This window comes from Vigna radiata, chromosome 9 (assembly GCF_000741045.1).
Source record: "Vigna radiata var. radiata cultivar VC1973A chromosome 9, Vradiata_ver6, whole genome shotgun sequence".
NCBI classification, from domain to species: domain Eukaryota; kingdom Viridiplantae; phylum Streptophyta; class Magnoliopsida; order Fabales; family Fabaceae; genus Vigna; species Vigna radiata.
In genome coordinates, this window is record NC_028359.1 from 3,160,259 (window position 1) to 3,184,182 (window position 23,924).

General features: G+C 29.7%; 3 protein-coding genes across 3 annotated transcripts; 1 reads left to right on the forward strand and 2 right to left on the reverse strand.

Moving 5' to 3' along the window:
• Nucleotides 1–6,850: 6,850 nt before the first annotated feature.
• LOC106774262 (transcription factor bHLH143) lies at nucleotides 6,851–10,609 on the reverse strand. The gene is made up of 4 exons (XM_022786169.1): nucleotides 10,446–10,609; nucleotides 9,245–9,817; nucleotides 8,875–9,032; nucleotides 6,851–8,787 (listed from the first exon to the last, which is right to left on the reverse strand). The coding sequence occupies exon 4, from the start codon at nucleotides 8,768–8,770 to the stop codon at nucleotides 7,733–7,735; it is 1,038 nt and encodes a 345-aa protein (XP_022641890.1). The 5' UTR covers nucleotides 8,771–8,787; nucleotides 8,875–9,032; nucleotides 9,245–9,817; nucleotides 10,446–10,609; the 3' UTR covers nucleotides 6,851–7,732.
• A 5,663-nt stretch (nucleotides 10,610–16,272) lies between these two features.
• LOC106773860 lies at nucleotides 16,273–17,646 on the forward strand. The gene is made up of 5 exons (XM_014660618.2): nucleotides 16,273–16,570; nucleotides 16,661–16,735; nucleotides 17,050–17,132; nucleotides 17,224–17,426; nucleotides 17,528–17,646. Exons 1-5 carry the CDS (start codon nucleotides 16,374–16,376, stop codon nucleotides 17,603–17,605), a joined length of 636 nt encoding a protein of 211 aa, XP_014516104.1. The 5' UTR covers nucleotides 16,273–16,373; the 3' UTR covers nucleotides 17,606–17,646.
• A 1,909-nt stretch (nucleotides 17,647–19,555) lies between these two features.
• LOC106773812 (classical arabinogalactan protein 1-like) lies at nucleotides 19,556–20,273 on the reverse strand. The gene has a single exon (XM_014660566.2). It carries the CDS (start codon nucleotides 20,165–20,167, stop codon nucleotides 19,766–19,768), a length of 402 nt encoding a protein of 133 aa, XP_014516052.1. The 5' UTR covers nucleotides 20,168–20,273; the 3' UTR covers nucleotides 19,556–19,765.
• Between the last annotated feature and the right edge of the window lie 3,651 nt (nucleotides 20,274–23,924).

Sequence of the window (23,924 nt, forward strand, 5' to 3'; positions counted from 1 at the left end):
TTTTTTATTGAAATAAATTGAATTAAAAATATAAAAAAGCATGAATTGTTTTAGTTGTAATTTTGTTTGTAAGTGTAAACTTTCACTTTTGCCCCGATAAATAAAATTTATTAAAAGAAATTGAAAAATAGGATGAGAAATATAAGATTTAAAAAAATTAAAGATAAACAATAAAAGTAGAACACTAGGAATACTCAAACTCTTGTACAAAAATAAATACAAGATACTATCCTCTTAAGCTACACGTTTTATAAGTATCAATATTATACATATTATATATACTTATAATAAAAAGGTAAACTAAAAAAGAACTTATCTAAAGACAATGCTAAGCCATCATAACTTGAAATATGATGAGATTGAAACATAATCAAAAAGATACGATAAAAATAAATAAAGTGGTATTTAAATCATGTAACAATGTGTATTGTACTTGATTTCACATTCCAATATTTCCAAATTTCCCAAATAATTACTAATTATATACCTTTCCAGATTTTATTTTGTTTTCTATTTAGTTATAAAGTGCATAAAGTTAATACTAAAAAACTTAAAAAAGAACAAATTTTCTTGGAAAAATATAAATTGTATAATTCTAATATTAATAGTATAAAAACTGGATAATTTTAAGAGTAAATTCATCTTTGATGTGAAATGTCTGTTTTGTCCTTTGTCCTTATGCAAACTATTGAGGCAATGAAATTGGTTACATAATCAACACAATTGATCAGATAAGACTCAGTTCATAAAAAAATGACAAGATTTCAAATGCATTATTCACTATAGTTATACTTCAATCTAAATTGGAAATAAAAAATAACTAAGCGATAAAATGGTAGATTTTAAACATTTATTTTCTTTTTCTTTCAAACCAAAACACTTTTATTCGTATTTTATTTTCCTCCTTCAACCAAACAAATATTTAATTTTGCTTTTCAGGTCTATCTCTCTGATTTCTTTTCTCACATTTTTATCTGAAATATTCTCTAACATTACTTAACGTAGCATCTAATAAAATAGATTAATGAAAAAGATATTTTAAATATTAATATATGAAGTTAAAGGTTGAAGTGAGGATGAATGATTGTAGACATATAATTAATTAGATATTAGTGATTGTGCAGTGTATTATTGTGGCAGTGATACCAATTTTTTCTTCATAATTGCTTGCTTTGTCTGCTAATAACAGACAAGGATTTGGATTTGTAAGTTCGTCTAATCCTAAACAGTTTCATCTTCAATCATTTATAAACCCTGAACAAGTACTTCTACTCAAACTTCGAATTCATTTCTTAACTGACAACACTATCAAATCATAGATTAATTTAACTAATTTTTTATTTCATAAACTACCATCAATTATATTTATTACCATAGTATAAAAAAATTAAGCATAAAATATTTTTAAAAAAATATTAAATAAGACTTTAATATACTAAATATTGTATTTGAGTGTAGAAGAGTATTAATTACTTATTTATGTTGTTTGAATATTCTTGGGTATGATTTATGTATGTTTTACTAGACTCTGACCCTTAACAGGAGAACATTATTATGCCCGAAAAGTTATTCACTTATAATTTGAAAAATATAAGTTGAGATATGTTTGTTGGATTTTTAATTTCTCAGTGGATTTTCATATTGTGTCCTTTTCTTATTCCTAATTACTGTTAATTAATCCAAAAATTCCAAAGTAAATAATTGTTCAAAGAATGAAAACAGGATTGTCTTTTTTAATGATTTAAAGTTTAAATTCATGATTTTAGATATGACTGTTGTAATAAAAATTCCTTCTACTGAACAAGTATCCATTTATAATCTTGTGTTATGTATAAGTACCTCAGTGATGTAGAAAAATACCCAAATATCTTCTTACTAATAATAATATTTTCATTTGAATTCTTTCTAGCATAATACTTATCATATTTTTCTATAAAATAAATAATGTAAAGACTTAAGAAAAATAATTAAAAGAAGAAATGGTTTTTATAAATTGAGCTTGAATATTATTAAAATATAAAGTTTATAAATAGAAATATTGTTTAGTATAAAATATTATTATCTTTCTATGAACTATTTATCTATCTTTTTCTCTATATCCTTTTAGGATTATAATCAATCAAGTTTTCTTTTTATAAAGATCATATGTCATCATATGAAGGTTTAAGTGTAAAATATATTGTTCTAATAAAACTATCAAAATTTTCTGCTTGGTAAGATCACTTTTGCCCTTTTTTTTAATTGGTTTTTAAAAATCATACATGTAAGAGCTTTGAGTTGTTTTATGAATCTTTGTTTGTCTATATATGTTTAGATAATTGATGTGAAGTTTTTATATACAAGATTATTTTATGAAAGCTAGAGTCCTTAAAGTTAAGTGGAATTATAACACAATCCAAATAAAGAAAGCTAATGACTTTTATTTCAATTTAGATAAATTGTTGCAAAGGGTGACATGTTCAGCACATTTGATAAAATTGGAAATTTTACTATGTGTATATTTTTTGTTAGTTTTGATGAGATGTTAAAAATAAGTTGATTCCTGAAAAGTCACTCTGAATTTTGAAATTTTGTAGTTATTTAGAATTGAATAATTATGTGTTATAAGTATGCTGTTGTTTTCATTAGTTCCAATATTGATGAGATTATTTTGAATGGGAATTTTTGAATGTTAAAAAAGATTGTCACATGTTTTTGTGTTAAGTGAGTTATAATATATCATTTAATAAATTTGTTCTATGAATATGTTGTTTAATTAAATGGCCGGATTTTGAATTGAGAAATGAATAGAATTGTTCAAATAAACTAATTTGATAATCTAAAATATCTTTGAATTTTTTGAAATGAAGATTTTATAGACAAACCAATTTAACTTATTTATTAGTGTTAACTTTTTCTTTATTAAGATCTACAATTTACGGATATTGAAGATGCCACCTCATTAATAATCAGACCAAAAACATTCTATTTCTATTTATGGTAATAATCATGTATTAATTTCTTCATATTGTATACGAATTTATGTTTTTCTTATTTGTTTTTGTCATTTTCTACTAAATTTTAATTAAGCTTTTTTTTTTTTGTGTTTGTGTATATTAATTTGGTACTTAGTTGTTTATTAAAATTGAAAATCCAAAACAAGATTAAGCCAAATGTTTAGGTAAATTGGTCTAACATGAAGGTCAAGTTAAGTCGGTCTGATTGAAGACCAAGCTTAGTCAACCTAGGTGAAAGGTTGAGATAAGTTGACTTAATTCGAAGAAAGAAGATGAGTCAGCTCGAATTGAAGATCAAGTTAAGTCATCCTAGACTGAAGGTTAATTTGAGTAGGTTTGGACCAATGATTTATGTGAATAGGCTCAGGTCGAAAGGTATAGTCGAGTTATCTCGGAGCTAATATCGTGCCAAGTTAGTCTAGACCAAAATTCGAGTTGAGTCGGCCTAGACAAAAGGTCGACTAGAGTTAACTTGAGTCGAAGGGATGAGAAGCTAACTAGAACCAAAGACTGAGTAGAAGAATTTAGTAGATTTGGTCCAAGTTAAAGGATTCAAGCAGAGTTTGTCGGAGCCGAGTGTTTAAGGTAAGTTGGCTTTAACCGAGGGGTTGAGTTGAGTTGGCTTGAACCAAGTGGTCAAACTGAATTGGCTGGAGATGAATATCAAGACGAGTCGACTCAGAATAAAGGTCAAGACAAGTCATTTGAGATGAAAGTCAAAACAAATTAGTTTGGATCAAAAGTTGAGACAAGTCTTTTATAAAACATATTTAAAAAGTTAATTAAAATTTTATAGTGTGATCAAACTAAATTAACCCTAACCATAAACCCATTTTAAGATAAGACTCCAAGGACAAATACTTTTTCATCTTACTCATTTGGTAGGCCAGTAAAAATGGGCTGTTGAAGATATAATTTAAATTTAAATTATTGTTGTGCTTAGTTAGGAATAAGTTGAAAGTTGTTTTCTGTTTTTAAAGTTGTTTCCTAATTTTACGTATAGGCTGTTAACAATGCTTATATAATTGTATCTCATTTTGGGAAAAAAGTATGAATGAAAAGTATGGACAGTCCACAAAATCAAAATCCTTCTCCTGAAGTCTCCACTGATCTTCCAGGTACAAATCTTGTCAATGCAAGTCATCCTCCAAAAAATGAGACACCATGTCTATCTTACATACCAGAATCATCTGTTGTGGACAGTTCTAAAACACATCCAGAACCTATTACTGAGGTAACTTTTGTACCTATTGTAAACTCTTCCACCCCAACTTCTTCTTACACTCAAAATATACAAATCAGAATATCAGAGCGACAAAATAAAGGTATACAAAAACCATTTTATGAACCAGATCCGAGAGTGAAAGTTAATTACCCTATTAGCAGTTATGTATCATCTCATAGATTATCTGAATCATATGCTCTAACGGTTGATCAATTACCCATTGTATATATTCCTAACAGTGTGCAGGAAGCATTAGAAGATCCTAGATGGAAGCAAGTAATGAACATAGAGATGGAAGCACTTCAGAAAAATGAAACTTGGAAACTAACTTCTTTACCAAGTGGAAAAAAGACAATTGGGTGCAAATGGGTATACACTGTGAAGTTAAAAGCAGATGGAAGTATTGATAAATACAAGGCTAGACTCGTGGCAAAAGGATACACACAAAAATATGGGGTATACTATCAAGATACGTTTGCTCCGGTGGTTAAACTCAACACAATCCGAGTCCTAATTTCCATAGCAGCTAATAGAGATTGGCCCCTAAAGCAATTTGATGTAAAAAGTGCTTTCTTGAATGGTGATTTAGAAGAGGAGGTCTACATGGAGGTTCCACCGGGAGTACAACTACCACCTTTAAAAGAAAGTGTAGTCTGCAAATTAAAAAAGGCTTTATATGGCCTTAAACAATCACCCAGGGCATGGTTTGAAAGACTCACGTTAGCAATGAAGAAGTTTAGGTATAAACAAAGTAATTCAGACCATACCTTGTTTATAAAGCATAACAAAGGAAAAGTGGCCATACTTATTGTCTATGTAGATGATATGGTGTTAACGAGAGATGATGTGGAAGAAATGAAATTACTTGAGAAGAAACTGGCTGTTGAATTTGAAATGAAGGATCTAGGACAACTAAAATATTTTCTTGGCATAGAAATTGCAAGATTTGAACAAGGTATTTTTCTATGTCAAAGAAAATATATTCTAGACCTTCTATCTAAGACTGGAATGTTGGCTTGCAAGCCAGCCGATACTCCAATTGAAATGAATCATTCTCTTGCTGTATATCCATACCAGATTGAGACAGACAAGCATAGATACCAGAGGTTAGTAGGAAAGTTAATTTATTTATCTCACACTAGACCTGACATTGCCTATTCTGTGAGCATTGTAAGTAGGTTCATGCATTCTCCTAGTGAAGAACATATGACAGTAGTATACCGTATCCTCAGATACCTCAAAGGTTCACCAGGGAAAGGTTTATTATTTTCAAAAAATGATAGAGCTTGCATAGAAGGATACACTGATTCAGACTGGGTTGGAGATAAAACTACAAGGCAATCAACTTCAGGGTATTTTACCTTTGTAGAAGGCAACTTAGTCACATGGAGAAGCAAGAAGCAAAAGGTAGTTGCAAGGTCTAGTGTTGAAGCTAAATTTAGAGGTATGACATATGGCATTTGTGAATTACTATGGATTAGAAGCATCCTAGCTGATTTGGGAATCAAATATGAACAACCGATGAACCTTTTCTGTGACAACAAGGTTGTGGTAGAAATTGCACATAACCCAGTTCAATATGATAGAACCAGACATGTTAAAGTGGATAGACATTTTATTAAGGAAAAGCTAGATAATCAAGTAACTCAAACTCCACATGTTCGACCTGAAGATCAACTTGTTGATATATTAACAAAAGTTGTTTCAGGAAAGGTGTTTGAAAAAGTCATTAACAAGTTGGGCATGACTGATATTCATGCATCAACTTGAGGGAAAGTGTTGAAGATATAATTTAGATTTAAATTATTGTTGTGCTTAGTTAGGAATAAGTTGAAAGTTATTTTCTGTTTTTAAAGTTGTTTCTTAATTTTACGTATAAACTCTTAACAATGCTTATATAATTGTATCTCATTTTGGAAAAAAAGTATGAATGAAAAATATCGTATTTGTTTCCTGTGAATTGTTTAACATGGGCTTATTTAGAAATGGATTAGAATTGACACAGGAAGCATTGATCAAATTAACACATGTACTTATGAGTCTTTAACTAAAAAAATACATAAAGGGAAAAACTAGTTTTCCTGGAATCTATAACCATTATCTGATACGAATGAAATGGTTCGAAAATTAGTACAACAAAATTCAACACTTATGCATAACATCTCTAGGTTTGGATGTGATCCAATTACAAAAGACATTGACAAGAGAAAATTAATTGAAGGTAAACCTTGTTCAGAATCTTTTAAATAAATTATTAGTTTAGCATAAAAGTTTATTTGTATTATATTAACAATAAATTAATTTTTGTTTTGCTAGTCCCACCCCGCTAACAACAACCCTTAAAAAATAAGCTTGGTTGGTTATGTATGATACGAGGATTTGAATATTGTTGATAGGGATGAAATTGCTAATCAGAACAACTACACTGCATCAGACATCGATGACTCTTGAGCAACAACTTTTGTGGAAGAACTGCAAATTTAGGAATGGAAAACTTTTTATATGATGCTAACAGTTATACTACCATATAACTATGAACGACTCTTCTAGCCTAGTTATAGTTAATCCTTGCATGATCTTTCGTTTCCTTAAAACAATCATATTTAGACAGGAAATGGGGAAGCACATATTGACAGAAAATCATATTTACAAACATAAAAACAACATCAGATAACTATGTCCATGATACACTCTAATGCATACAACACTTCCATAACCATTCACACTCCAATTATTCATACAATCACACCTGACAGCTTCATAATAGCATCCTCAAAAGGAGACCTAGACCACCAATATGAATCACAAAGCAAAAACTAGAATTGCTTGTCATCATTCCGCACTCCATCAACATGTAAAACAAAGTAACCTTTACTACAAAATGCTATATATCCAAACAAAGGGCCCCAGCAATTCATGATGAAACACTAGCCTCACTCTGCCAAACATCAGGAAACTTTCTTGTTACTTTAGAGTATATGCCAGCATGATATGCGTGCAACCTTGAAAGAGAGGACAAAAGCACGAACCCAAGAATGAAAAGGGAGGGTGGAGAGTGGGACCCCAGTTGCCTAATGCGCATGCATTCAATCACCAAGAGAGTGCAACACTTGAGAGAAAAAAAAAGTGTCCTCATTTACAGCAAAGCCCCCCACTACCATCTCCATCACTTCAACCTGTGATCTTTAATCCTCCAAAAAAAGCTACAGGATAATCATGTTGGTCAACAAATTGAAACCCCATATCCTGCACTCTTTTCCAACCCAACTGCCAAAGTGCAATACTATCTATTTCAACATCAGTACCTTTATTTCCCAACCATATATGTGCACCTCCTCAAGAAAGAGGATTAAACAAGACAAAATGCAAACATGCTAAGATAAATATATCAGCCAACAAAGCTAATAAATCAAAGAACTACATCTTTTCACCATGGATGTGTCCTTCAACCAACATATATACTATAACCTTCGTGGCTGTGATTGACTCACTGATTGACTGTGAGTAGTACTTAGTGATATTCTACACCAAGAGAACCAGTTTGGGACATCAAAACTTTCAAGTACTCAATAGTTCCATCAATGACTAACATTGGCTCCTTTCCTTTTGCACCAGGAATTAAATTCTCCAGAACTGTCAAAGATTCCCGGATCTTATCCTTTTTTAATTTGATATCACACACCACTGAATCATCTACTTTAGTTTTATCAACAGAATAAGTCCAACCACTGGAGTTCTTTGATTCAGCATCACTAACATAATCACAGGTTTCATTTGGTTGTACCACAGTAGTTTGGTCCACACGTGGGGATGACCTATTGTCGCCACCAGTAATTAACTTCATCTTTTTCTTAGGCCAACAAGAGCTGGCAACCTCCTCCTTCAAGTCCTCACATTGTTCTTGTATCGCATAAGTCCTTGTAGTTGCCAAAGGAGAACGATCTGTACTTGTTACCTCATCACAATTATCCTCATCATATTCACTGCTGTCATCATCGGAATAAAGCAATGCATTTATTTCTTCCGTATCTTCATGCTTTTCACTTTCTTCAATAACTACATTATCCTTAACAGACTCTTTCAGTAAACCATAGCTGGCAAGATGCTTTTGACCCATAATTCTAGCCTGTTCCTCCCCATATACGTCATAACTTTGAGCAATCTTCTTAGTAGTGACAATTGGACTCTGGACAAGAGGAGAGACAGGCCCATAAAACAACCTTGTCTTATTATCAGAGCGGTCAAAGATAAGTAACCTCTTTTGCAAAGAAGGATTTGCATTTTGTAAAGCTCCTCCAAGATGCATTTCTTTCAGACTTGTGTCTCCGTTGTGATACTTAAGGTATCCTTGCACTTCATTTGTTAGCTCAGTCTTCAGACTTCGAATAGAAGGAGCTGCAAGCCCATGAGGTAAGATGGAAGTACTTGAGTTCAGATATGTTGGGAGACCAAGTGAGCCGGGCTTAGGCAGCATGCTTAAGTAATTCAAAGAAGGTGATTGCCAAGCCACATGGTGTGAGCAAGGCAGGGAGCTGTCAGCCTTAACCATCTAACAAAACAAATGACCTACAGAACAATAGAACCAATCAGCCAATGGTAAATATGAAACCCTTTCTGTTGAAAAGATGAAGAAACCACATTGGAAAAAAGTACCAGTAGATGTTATGGTGCTCTTGTAAGAGATCTTTTCTAACTTCCTGATTTTCTAAGGGACAAGAGGGAAAAAGGGAAACTACAAGCTCCAGCTTAAAGAGAAACAAATATGACTTAATCTACGTGACAGGCTTAAGCAAATGACGGAAGTACTCAGCCTGCAAAGAATCAAAAGATAGCATATGTCACTCATTGAGCTCATATTCATAAATCTAATAACGGATAATAGAGGCTTTTTAATATTCAATGGTCATAATGTTCATGTCTTATGCTGACACATAAGGAAATTTCCATCCAACAGGCTTCGAAACCAAGGATATCATTAAAAAATATTGCAAATGGCAAACGCCAATCAGAAATATGTACTAACCTGACAAAAATGCAAAGGTTGAAAGCATGCTATCACTCTAACAATAATTGTTGCTTCACCGTTAATGCCATACTCATGTTTTAATGCTCGGAATCTTGTTTGGCTCGCTGCTTGGCACACCATAACTTCTTTTGTTTCTAACCACAATACTCAATCAATCTAATGTTATTGTACAAAGAGAAGAAAAGCCCAATAGAATATCACAATGAAGATACCCCAATCTAAACACAATCAGAATCAGCTAGAACTTTAGAATAACAAGAGATGAGAACATACTGAAAATACAAAATACAAAATACAGAATGTTCCTTCACTTCCTATCTTTTAGCCTATTCTATACTTATCAGAAGAAACGATCAAACAATTAGCTTCCATGGCAGTAGCTAAGCACAGATTTTTGGGAATGATGATCTACAGAATAACTTTACAATATAAGTTCAACTGTATAACTTGGCGGAACACATCAACAGAAAGACCCAACCAACGCATGCTGATTCTTCCTGTGTGGCTTTAGATATAATGAATTACTTAGACCTTCAGGCTGATATTATGCACTCGAAGAAACCAATATCCCTGAAACAAAATTATATCATAGAATAAACATCATAATTTCATTTCACCAAAAACAACACAAAAAATTGTTTTTTAATAAACCAAATAGCCTAATGTTACGCTCAAGCCTTAAAAGAGAAAACATCAACAAATAAAATCTAATTTAACCGTTCATTCATTCAAAATAAACATGTATGAACCTCATCCTTCTGTAAATTTTCTTGTTCAAATGGAAACGTCCATAATAAGCAAACAGAAATGGAAAATGAACATATTCACCACAGACTGACTTGTTCTCAAGTAACATACGAGGACATGAAGCACACGTAGCCTAGTTCCAAAATCTGTCAACCATATAGGTTTCTTCAACATAAAGGAGAATAAAAAATAGCAAAAAAAAATACTACAATCCTCAAATTTCGCAAAAGCAGAAGCCTGTCAGTTAAACAGAGTATGATCCAATAAAGAAAAAGACACACATAGATAATCTTATAAGACTTGACTCAGAAACCAAATTTCATCAAGGAGATCCTAATTCAACCAAAGGCTTCAGCTTTTCACTCCCCACCCCTTACCCACTAACCTTAGCAAATAATTCAGAAAACCCACAAAGGAAAAATAAGAAGGAATCAATGTTTGAAATACTTACAGATGGATTGGAAGGAAATGGTGTTTTGAGCTGAGCAGAGTTAGAGAGACAAAAGAGAAGAGAAAAAAGGGTGATTGAGAATGAATAGGGAAGAGCAGGGAAGAAACCATTCACTACAAGAAGAAAATGTCCAAAGAGATACTGCTGAATGTGGATGCCACTGCTATATAGACAACTAAATGTGACTTTAGACTTAATTTCTTAGCAGTTGCTCATCAGAGTTGTTAAACTAACAATGAATTTTTTATTAATAAATATTATTAATATATTTTTTTATCATATTTTATATATTATTTTGATTTAAAAATGAAGGCATTGAAATAAAACTTATTTCTTATTAGAATTTTTTTAATTTTTTTTAAAGATACCATGAAGATGCCTTTAAAAATACGTATGTATTATAGGGCAATACCAAAAATGAAGACATTCTTATAATGAGTTTTTAAACATAAAATAGGTTCATTTTGAGAGATAAATTGCCTATATACTATTGTCTGTACCTGTTAAGATTTGAAATCGAGGACAACTTTGGATCTCTCAAAGGTAATATTAGAATATATTGGTGTAGCTACAGAGTAACTTTACTGAAATTTGGTAAGAATAATAAATTATCTATCAGTGTATTTTAATATTTTATAATTTAATTTAATCAAAATAAAAGTTTTTGATAGATATTTCAAAATAGTTTGTTTTATTAACTTTTAATTTATAAATTATAAACTACTTTAATTGGTTTATAACTTATGATTTGTAACTTTTTATTATTATTATTATTACTATTTTTAATTTTATATTTTAGTAATTTCTTTATTAATTTTAGTTTAATTTTATTTATTTTAATCTTATATTTAAACTTAATTATTACAGTATTTTTAGTACTTATTGAGTTATTTTTTAATTTATTATAGAATTTAAATTAAAAAAAGTAACATTACAAACTAAAATAACAAAGTGATAATATATAAAAGCATATATAGCAAAAATTATAAGAAATAAATTCAATATAGAAATAATTTAAATTTAATTATATTTTTTAAATTAATTAATTGAAATAAAAAAGTATATAAAGATTACGAAACAGAAATAAAAATATAAAAATATTTATTTATTTAAAAAATTATACTTATAGTTACATTTGTTTTTGTTTAGAAAGATAGATTTCATTTATAAAATAAAAGTTGTATAGTTATAGATAATTTAACAATAATTTGGTTGTTGAGGTTGTAAGTTGGAGGAAATTAAGTTATAGATTGAAAAGATTAGTGATAATAAGAAGCATGAGCATGCTTACAACACGGTTGAATAATTATGATTAGAATGACAATGACGACAATAGCATTCGTGAAGAGTTGATAAGAGACATACACACTAAACATGCATCATTCACTAATGAAATTATTAATCCATTGCTTACCACATTCCAACCTAATTTAATGGACCCATTAGCCCCCACCAAAGTCACCACACACACACAATATATATATATATATATATATATATATATATATATATATATATATATTCGATTAAATAAATAAATAAATAATAATTGATATTATGGCTTAAACTTGACTGGAATGTTGACAAACTAGAAGAATCAAGCGGTTGACGTGCAAGAAAGCATTTCATCATTGTTCGATTCCGACAACTGTTGAGCAAAATTAAGATGTAATTAATATCACAAAAGTTGGTTTGCATTAATGATCATTAAGAAGTAAATTAATTGATCAAATTCTATAAATAAGAGTCTAGATAACCTCACTTTTACTCACCATTGAATTACTAAAAACCTACAGAGAAAAATTCTGACTCCAGCGTCAGAGTGTATTCTACAAGTTACCCTCTACACCGATCGATTATTTAGAACAAGGAGAAAATGAGGACATTCGATAGAGACAGGAACTCTTCAAACGGTTATCCTCGTTCCATTTCAACATCAACAATAATAATAATAATACAAAAAAAAATTACACAAATACAAAAACCATCAAGTGCAATTCAAAATTTTTCCACTAAATAACAACAATAATAAAATCTAATATGTATTTGTAAAAACAAGAGAGACTCTCAAAATTTGAAAGAGGCCCATTGTTTAAAGTAAAATTAAATTAATCTCTTACATGAAATTATAAGTTTATAAGTTGTGATAATAGAATGTTAATAGTGATTATTAAAAGAAAAAAAAAATGTATGATTGTATAAAGAAAGATGGTGGAGGGAATGAAGAGGAAATAGAGAAAATGATATAATGAGGTCTAGTCTTTGGGTTACAAGTAGCCCAGAATTAAGGGAATTCATTGCTTTCTACTTTTTCTTCTTTTTTTCTCTGCAAATCGTGTGCCTGTGAGGTCTAGTCTTCTTTTTTTTATCATAACCATCATTCTTCTTCTCAGATCTCATTATCATATCTCTAATCTAAACACATATATGTCACAAATCAAATTACTACTCAAACTATTTCAATTTCCAAAATGCATTAATTCTTGTTTTATTTTTGATAATTTATTTTTTCTCTTATTTATTTTCTTTTTGCAAATCCATCACCATCACTCTTTTCTTCGTCTAAAATTATCTTAATCTTAAATTGTGCTAAACTTAGATAGATTTTGAAAAGATCATTCATATAAGTTAAAGAAATAACTTTTAAACATATCATATCTCGAATGGTACTATATAGATACATATTTTAGAAGGATTAATGAAATATGTTAAAAAATAACTTTAAATATATTATATCTCCAATTCTATTATATATAGATAGATTTTGAAAATTTTTAATCTTAATTGTAGTTTAATCTTTACCATGAGTAAACTTATGTTATTAAATCATACATTATATATATTGTAGAATTTTATTTCAAAATTTGGGTAAATAAGTTAATTTTTTTTTATATGAATTGAGTTAAATCGGATTAAATCAAGTTAAATGGTCTAACTTTCTAATCCATTACTGTGATTACTAATTAGGTTGATTTTCACAGCATCCAGAACAATATAAAAAACATGTATATATATTACCTTTACATATTAATATAGATAAATAAATATGTTATACATTTAAAAGTTTAATTAATTGTTTATGTTTGTTTATTTTCATTTATATCTTTAATTAAATTTCCAAGTGTTCATGATTTCTGGACCATCGATTTAATGAGAAATAAAAAATGTCAAAAAATTAAAAGGTAACGAAAAGAGAAACACGAGTATTTTGAATCTTTTTCTTATTATTGGAGTTATATCACAATGATTATTTTTCGTTTATTTCTCCTTCATCTAATATATTTTTTCATATACAATATTACGCAAATGTTAGCCATATATTAATTCTCAAATATTTTAACCAAAATTATATTCGTTTTCTAAGAAATGAATTGACATATATAACCTTTTTTATTCTTAATTTTTTAAAATACATTTCAATTTATATTTTAAAATTGATCTAAATTTTAAATCAAACATTTTATTGCACTGGTGAAGTCAGTTGAATTTGTCCAAATCTCTTTTTTAAAAGAGAAGAAAAGACCTAATGTCCCCCTAATGATTGTGATCATTTAATAAATTAATGATTGTTATCCTTAATCATCATTGCATTGCCATATGTCTATTACCTTCTTTCACCATAAATTTTGGAGGTTTGACAATTTCAAATCTTCTAAATATGAATCATTATATAGCAACAGATATAATAAATAAGTTGTGTTAATATAAATTAATCTTGTTATATCACATAAAACATTATCATCTATCTCATAGAAATTATATTTCTTTTATTGAAGGATAATTCAAATATCACATGAAACTTATTATAAATCCTTTACATACTGTTTGCGTTGTAACAATTCGTACCATTATGTTATAAAATGGACTTATAAATATATTTGATGATTAAAAAAATTAGGTTTAATTGTTTCTTTTATCTCCAGTTTGGTTGAAGTGTGTCAAATTCGTCCTTCTTTTAGAAAAATGTCAATTTCGTCCCCATATAGAAAAAATTTGTATCAATCAAGTAATCTCCGTTGAAATCATTGTTTTCAAAACTCACTTTATCCACTGCAATATCAGGGATCGGATCTATGAAGTGGTTATTATTCAAAACTCACTTTAAGTTTTTAACACCATTAGTTTGTATTTAACGGAGATGATTTGATTGATACAAATTTTTTCTATATGGGACGAAATTGATATTTTTCTAAAAGAAGGACGAATTTGACACACTTCAACCAAATTGGGGATAAAAGAAGCAATTAAACCAAAAAATTAATATATAAAGAGAGACATCTAGTCTTACGTATGCATAGAAATTTGAAATTAAAATTTTGTCACCTTGAACTTTTCATTTCGTGGTGTTGTTATATATGTCTATTTATAGACAAATTTCTCATGATTATTTGTGGATGGTTTTCACCTTGACTTTTAATTGGGTTAAGTTGACTTATGACTTCCTTATAATAATGCTAAACATCCTTCTATTAAACTATTATTCTTATCCTTACTATTATACCGTCTCTTTCATATTATATATGTTAAATTATACAATTTATAAACATAGTAATGAAAAAGAGACACTTTATATAAAATATTAATAAATATAATTACATATAAAAAGATAATACGCAATAGTCACTTTTAGTATTTGAATAATTTACTTTTATTTTTTAATTTTAAAATATAATTAAAGATAAAATAAGAATATAAAATATCTACACTAAAAAAAGAATTATATAGATATATGCAAATGAAAAAGTAAACAGATAAAATTTAATAAAACACTAAAAGAATGTTGTCATTCCACAAAATAATGTTATTAATTATGTAATATTAAAATATTATATTTGTCTTTTTTACACAAATAAATCCTATTAAGTTAAAAGAGGATAAACATATTAAAAATTGGAAGCTTAAAATGTTTGGAATACTTCTTGAAGTTTTTACAAGATATACGTGATCTTGAAAAAAAACAAAATTAAATTAAATGTTATAATAAAATAATAATTTTTTTAAAGTATAAGTTGGGATATGAAAAAATTGTCAGTGTCCAATAACCACTGTCCTTTTGACATATTTAAATTTTTTACTTTTATTTAATATTATTTTTATTTACTTTTTACTTTTTTTTTTTAAAATTATAAAATTTTATATTTTTTGAATTATTTTATTTTATATTATATGTTAAACGAATATGCAAAAAGTCAAATTAGTAACATGAAATGAGGAATTTTAAACTAGAAAAAACTTCTTTTAATAACACTTTTTTAACAACTTTTTGATAATACATACGTGGCAGCTTGTGATTGATCCGTTTTAAATATTTTTTAAACATAAATTCAAATAAACCAATAAAATAATGATACATATCCCGTTGTCAAAAACATTATCAAAAAATGTTGACAAAATATCATTATTGTCCTTTAAACTATTGTTTGTCTGAAACTGAAGTTATTCTTTAAGCAATATTTTAAGTTTAAGCGTTGTGAATATCTGTGTTTGAAGAGAGCAGATTCCAACAAAAAGAGTGAAAGGTAAAACTGTTACAAACTATACACATGTCATGGCTAAAAAAGATACTGCAAACGTTGCTTTCTTGAACTAGCTACCATTTGTTCATATTTCTGTAGCAAATTTCTTCTTCTTCTTTTGTTTCTTTTCATGTTTTTTGTTGCATGTTTTGGAAGAAACGCGTCTAGATGATCTAAAAGGAGAACAAAGGTTGAACTAACTTCCAAGGAACACACACATGACGCATGCAACAACACTTATACGTTTCCCTTTCTTATGCCACAACTTTGCTTCAAGTAACCAAATTCACCTTAGTTTCTTATCACTTCTAGTGTTTTTAGCCTGCAAGACTAACCAATCTTACAATTCAATTGCTTATTTTAAACCTCTTGCAACAATCCATCATCTTTTCTCATTCCAACTTCTGTCAATATGTCATCGTGGATAACTCTCAAATTCAGAGCTGTTCTTCATGTACTTCGTGCCACCAACTTCCAATCAAGCTATGTTGGATTACAGAAAAACAGACCAATTGTATCAGCTGCTACACCTCAAACAGTTCATTGCTTGCATCCTAATCTGCAATTCTACAGCACCAATACCAACAACACAAGTACTAATGCAAAAGGGTATACCCCAAAACCTTTATCTTCCATAAATCCTAATCTCACTGTTCAAAACTACATTCTGAAATTTCCTCATTACCTTTTTACATGCAGAATAAAAGATGAGAAGATTCAACCTGAACCTGCTGCACCTGCACATGCTTCTAAAACTTTTTCCTTCTCTTATTGGTATGTGAATATTATCACTTTTATTAGCACTTTTTACTGATGAATTGTTAATTTAAACTGTCTGATTTTTCTTTTGTCAATTTAAAGACTAGTGCAATTAACTTTCAGTAAACCCATAATTAAATCCAAAATATGGATATTCAAATATCAAGATAACCAACTCATTGTTGAAAAATCCACCTAAAACTAAGATAGAGTTGCAAGTATTAACTAATGCACCAGATTCCATCATAATTATGCAGTTAAACGTGTTTAGATAAGATAGTACTAAGAGATGGTTAATCTTGTGTGTATTTTTCCTTATGAACATGCAGGTTAAGATGGATATTGGGCATGACACTTTCTGTCTTACTACCCTTCTGGAAACCTTACTGGAAAAAACTGCAGAGAATAGAAGGTAGATGGAATATCCGACAAACAATCTAATTTCTTAAACTTTGCAAATATACTAAGAAAATAGTTTGGGAACAAAATTAATGTGAATTCAGGAGAGGCAGAGTTTGTGATTGAAGAGGCTGAAGCGGTGGCAAAAGTGGTAGAAAAAGTGGCAAAAGTAGCAGAAAAAGTATCTGAAGATGTAGCAGAGATGCTTCCAGAGGATGGTAAACTAAGGAAAGCAACTTTGGTGGTAGAACATGCATCAAAAGAAGCAGCACATGATGCTCAGCTTACTCAACAATTCATACACAAGGTACTAATATACTGTCAATCAATGTTTACTGTTTAATTACATCACACATGCTTTCAACAATTATTCAAATCATTGCTCATTACTTTTTCCTAAACATATAGGTTGAAGAACTCAAGAATGACCTTGATGATATACAAGCCTTTGTTGAACCAGTAATTGACAAGATTGTCAAGATTTAATTAACCTCACAAAATTTATGTCAAATACTTATTCTTTTGTATACTGGTGTTCTGCAATCATTGCATATTATATTTTGTTGTTGGCTATATTTATTTGTAATTTTTTTCATTTTATCATGATAAAAGTTAGAATAAAATGCACCCTCTCTTTGAGAAATGGTCCAAATAAATACATTTTCATTAAAAATTACCCTTTCTTTCTTGAAGGATTAATTTATATTGTTGTACAGCTTGTAACAGGCTTGTTCATAGTGGCAAGTCTTTAAGAAAAAAAAAATATTATTCAACTTTTCATATCACCAACAACTAATTTTAAATATCAAATTTCCAACTTTTATTGGATGAAAGACTTTCAAATTTCACTCAAATTCTTAATTTAATTTTATTTTACTTATAGAATTCTCAAAATATAGGCTCATTTTTTTCCTAATTACGGAGTTGTCTGTTTTAAAAAATGAAATTTCGTAATAATTTTATCTCGAAATATGAAAGAAAAAATATTTAAATTATTTTAAATCTTATATAAGATTATTGAGTAGTACGAATAATAATATTTTGTTTTATTATCAAGTGGGATGAAAGTAAATTATTATACCTAAAATATTATGTATTTGAAGTTTGAAATTATAAACATTAAGATTTAGAATTTAATAACTTGGTGAGAAGGTTGGATAAGAAAAATGTATATTATATATAATATTTTATTGGTTTATATATTTCAAACATATCAATCACAAATTTCCATTAAACCTATTTTAAAAAAATTGTCAACAAAATTATTAAAGTTACATTTTTCCTATAATATAATATAATATAATTGCTTTTTTCACGTTTCAGCGGTGTAGGAATAGCTACAATGTCAGTGCCACCCTTATCAACCAACTTTCTGTCTCTCTTCATATTTATTCTTTCCACTTTCCCAATTATCAACATTAATTTACACTAATCTAAAATTATATTTTTATGATTTCAAATTAAATGTAAAATGCACTATATCAATAGATAAATGTAGGCAAAAGTTTTATGTTTAGCATCTAACAATATTAGTGGTGAAATTTTTCTCTCCTATATCACTCAATATTATTGAAAACCAATTATATTACATAAATAAGTATAAATCTTACTGAATCAATTTTATATTAAACTAACTTCGGAAACTTGTCATTATATAAAATACATACATAGAGTATAAAAAAAAATAAAAATACATCATATAGAAAATATCGAGCATCCAAATCTGGGAGGATGATAATAAAAAGAATAATCTGAAATAGTTTTCAGATTATATCCACCAGGAAGAACATATACTGAATGTTCATCTTCTGAGAATCAATGTTTCAAATTATACTTGCGACAGTGCCATCAAAGTGATGGTCACAGAGTACAAACTTATTGTAGAAATAATAAAACTGCGGTGAAGTAAGAAATGTTATAATTAAAGAAAGCATGTTTTAAAGATTAAAATTTGGACCACTTGATAGCTATGTCCATCAATAATGATAAATAGGCACCCTGGTATATCACAATGAATGGAGACACTTTCTCGTGTCTTTTGTTAGTAGTACATGTCCTGCTTCCCCTAACTTCGCTTTAGACATGTGACCTTATCTTGTGTTTTTTACTGTAACAAACCAAACCTCAATAATGTCTTGTTTCATCGTACAATCAGACTGAAAGAGAGGAAAAATTAGCATACCAAAGTATCATTTGTCTCCTTCAAATTTCTCAATTTAACTTTTTGAAAAGAGAAAAATAAAAGTAAAGGAAAACGAACCTCCAAGTTCATTGCATATGATTCCTCACAACGACCCCATTCAACTTTTGATTCGACTTTACCAACCATCACTTTCTCACTCTTAGGTTGGACTCATGCTGCAATCTTAATCCCAAATCTTATATTTGTATTTTGCGTGACAAATTATCTCATTACCGTTGTAAACAGAGTGAGAATGAGAAAAGTTAAGAGCAATAAAAGTGTATCAATAGTAGCCATCGTCGTCATAAATACAATACACCAAATAATCCAAAGAATCAACTCTCACACATCAAAGATAAAAAAAAAAAATACAAAAATGAAGTACAAGAGGAATTTGCGATCCATGTAAACTCCCAACGACATTAAAAAGAAAAAAAAAAAAAAAAAACTCCACTAAACTATTTCTACATGAACAAAGCCGCAGCGAGAACCACGGCGACGGCAGATCCGGCGAGGGTGAATCTGTTCAAAGCGGCGCCGTTTTGCGAGGGAGTCGGTGCTTCGGTCGGCGGAGAGGAGATTGCCGAAGGAGTGACGGAAGGAGCACCGGCCGGAGATACGGGAGGCGACGGCGGAGAGTCGATGCCGGTCGGCGAAGGAGACGGAGCGTTGAGCGCCGGAGCAGGGGGAGACGATGACGGCGACTCGGCGGCAGGAGAAATCGCCGGTGACGGAGAGCTACGCGGCGTGGCCGCCACGGGTGTTCTCTTCGGAGAGAGAGCTGGCGACGACGCCGGAGACTGAGCCAGCACGGAGGTGACTAACAATGCAGCGACTAGCGTAAAGACAACGGTGGAGTTAGCCATTGTAGAGAGAGAGAGAGTAAAAAACAAAAGGATTTTGAGTGTTAATTGAACTATATCAGAGAAAATAAGTTGATGAGTGAGAACGTGTGTGTAGTGAAGAGAAACATAGGATTGTAGGGCATTTATAGAAGCGTGTTCGCTTTGAGGTGAATCGTTACTCGCCGTTGATGCGTTGAAATCATTATCAGTTGACACGCGGCACTTATTCCATCTGCCAGTGCACAAGGAAATAATAATAAAAAATAGTTTTCTTTATTTTTCTGGAAAAAGTTTTTCATTAGTTTTAATTAATAATTAAAACTACGAAATATGTGAAATAAAATTTGGAAAAAAAAAATGGAGGAGTTTAGGGTAAAGCAGAAACGGCAGGGCACGCGAGAGATTGAAGGAGGGCGGGGATGCTGCAGATACAGCTGTCTTTGAATCAGGAGCGTACACGTGGTGAAAAGTTTGAAGGATGAGATGAATCGGTGAACGTTGGATGGAAGCTAGTTAAGGAAAGTGGTAACGGTCGAAAGAAGTAAAGGAGGTGCACAAAATTTTCATGTGAATTTTGTGGTACATAGTTTCATTAAAGTCGAAGTCTAAAACAGGCAGGGACCACCTAGTTTGTCTTAGCCAAAGGTAATAATTAACAAGTAACGCTGTCTCTCTAGTTTCTTCTTACCATCTTCAACGGCAAACAAATTCTTTCCAACTTTTCAATAAAATATATCTGTTAGCTGATCTTACAAAATCATATTAACATTATATATACCATATAATATGGTGATTTAAGTGAAGTGAACCATATATTTTATATTTAATGTAAGCATTTGAAAGTAATTAAAGTTGGAACAGCTTGTTTGGTATATGCTAGGTTGGACCCTCTTGCAGAAATCATATATCTATACTCAGAGCAGAGCGTGAAGCAAGTCTTTTATAAACTATTATGAAATTTGGAAATGCTACCTTTTCCTTTTTGTTGAAATCATGCTGTCCAGCCAGATTATATCCACCCAGTTTATCACCAAAACTAAAGACTATATGTATAATAGTTCAATTCGTAACTCCAATATTTTAGCTTCATTTTTTACATGGTTGTCTTATTATGCTAGATGAAGTTGAATAATGCATGAAAAAACAAAGTTTCTTAGGTTTTCTATTATCATGGTAAAATAAAGGAAACCAAATGTCTTTATATTGGATGAAGTCATTGTCTTTTAAGATGAATATTTCTAGTGGCAAGTTAATGTGCTTAACTTTCTAGTCAAACTTCTTATTCTAACTTCTCTTTTTGGTTTATATATATATATATATATATATATATATATATATATATATATATATTCCTATTGAGATAAACTTAAATTTAGAAATTTATTATTTTATTAGTTTTGAGTTTGGTAATATTTGATTTGATTTTAATTGAAATAAAATTGGGATGGATAGTTATGATTTTTTATTTATCTAGGTAGAATATTATTTTATGATAGAATAAGAGATTTGATTTTTAGGTAAGTTGATATTTTATTGTCAATTTTTATTATTTGTAATTGGTCCAAGGCCTTATTTTAGATAGGTTGCTAAGGTTTAATGAAAATAAACCATCATGGATTGAAGAGTAATATTATTTGTATGGGTCAAACCCACAATGGATTCAAGAGTAAAATTATTTGTGTGAGTTCACTGTTTTTCCCAACAGGTGGTATCAGACCCCAACAATTCCAACTTCTTTTTGTTTGATGAGTCATGTTTTATATACCCTCTTCCACTCACAAGATTGACTTTTTAAAATCTACATTTTTTTTTTAAATTAAAGTTATTAGTTTTACAGTCTTGTTAATATAAATCATATTTTATTTTAGACTATACTTCAGACTACAAACAGAAAAGATATAATTTTGAAAACTTGATACACTTTTGATCTTCATGTTACATTTATAAGAACTATAATGTAACTAGCTAAACACAACTAAACTTGGTTAAAAAACATTAACGTTGAACTAATACAGAGGTCAAACACATCTAATTATTCTAACACTTTTCCTCAAATTATAACATACAAATTGAATGTATAAAGCTTGAAACAAATGAACTCAATACGAAGTCTTCATGAGAATTTAGACAACATATTTATAAATTAATCATTTGACCCAATAAACTCAGCATAAATTTTTCTGAACAACAATTTTTCCAAACAAAATTACAGTTAATTTCTATGTATTTAGTCATTTCATGAAACACTAGATTTGATGCAATGTAAAGAATAACTTGATTATTAAAGTACATCATCATAATCCAAATGTCACAAAAATTAAGCTCTTAAAGAAACTACTTTACCCATATAACTTCACAAGGACATCGTTGCCTTACATTTAGCTTCAGCAGTTGTTTAAGTCACTACATTTTACTAGTGTATTTATCAAGATCTTGTGTCAAAGCATATCAATATGATGGAATGAGGGTTTAAGATGATTTTGATCAAGATTTAGATTGATAGAGAAATGGGAAATATTGGACTTAGTCATTAGAATAGAAAGGACTTCTTATATGACATGAACATTTTGAACAAACGAAGATAAGTAAGGAATCTTTTCAAAAAATGTAACATTGATAGACATGTAATATTTCTTGGTTTCAAGAGAGTAACACCATTATCCTTTTTTAATACGTGAATAGTCCAAGAAGACACATTTTATAGCACGAGCAGAAAACTCATCTAGTCCTAGAGACATATCATGAACAATACATACACAACCAAAGACTCGAGGAAAAGTGTGAAAGAAAGCATAGTTTGGAAATATAAAGGAGAAAGGAACCTTATGATTGAAAGAGGAGGAGGAAATTTTGTTAATAAGAAAACATGCAGTTAAGATGACATCCCCTTAATGATGGACGAGAATATGGGCACTAAACAAAAGGATACGAGAAGTTTTAACCAAATGTCTATTTTTCCTTTATGTTATAACATTTTGTTGTGATGTATAGGGACAAGTGGACTGATAATATACCATGTAAACTTAAGACTACAGAAAAAATGATAAGAAATGCTCTTTAACATTTTCACTTCTAAAGATTTTGATTACTTGACCAAATTGATTCTTGATTTCATTAAAAAAAGATGTGAAGATGAGTAAGAATTCAAAAGGATCCTTGATAAGATAAACCCAAGTACATTTTGTATACTCATTAATGAACATAACAAAATACTTAAAACCAAAAGATGAGACGCAAATAGGTCCCTAAATATCAAAATGGATAATGAAGAAAATGAAATGACACTTTGGTTGAAACCTTTAAGGAAAAGTAAACCTAACATATTTTCTTAGTTGACATGACTCACATTCTAATGTCTGGAGACCACTACGTTCAGGAAACATTTTCTTTTTGTAATTTTGACAAATGAGGATGACCAGGTCAATCATGTAACATTTTAGGACTAGGAGCTACAATAATGGATATATGTGGAAAAGATCCAAAATGGTATAATTCTCCAGGTTCATATCCTTCTTTTGTTTGTCTCCCCAAACCACACTCCTGTATAACAAAAGATTTGTTATCGAAGGTTATGGAATAATTTAACATTTTGGTTAACTAGTTTAAGGAAATCAAATTAAAAGGATAATTAAGAACAAAAAAGATAGACTTGAGGTTTAGGGAGGGAGACTTGACCGGTTCCTTTTGATGAAGTTTTACAGCCATTTACAAGAATTATGAAAAGATTTTTTTTTTCTTGAAAGGAAATGATTGGAAATAAAAACGTATTATCATAAAT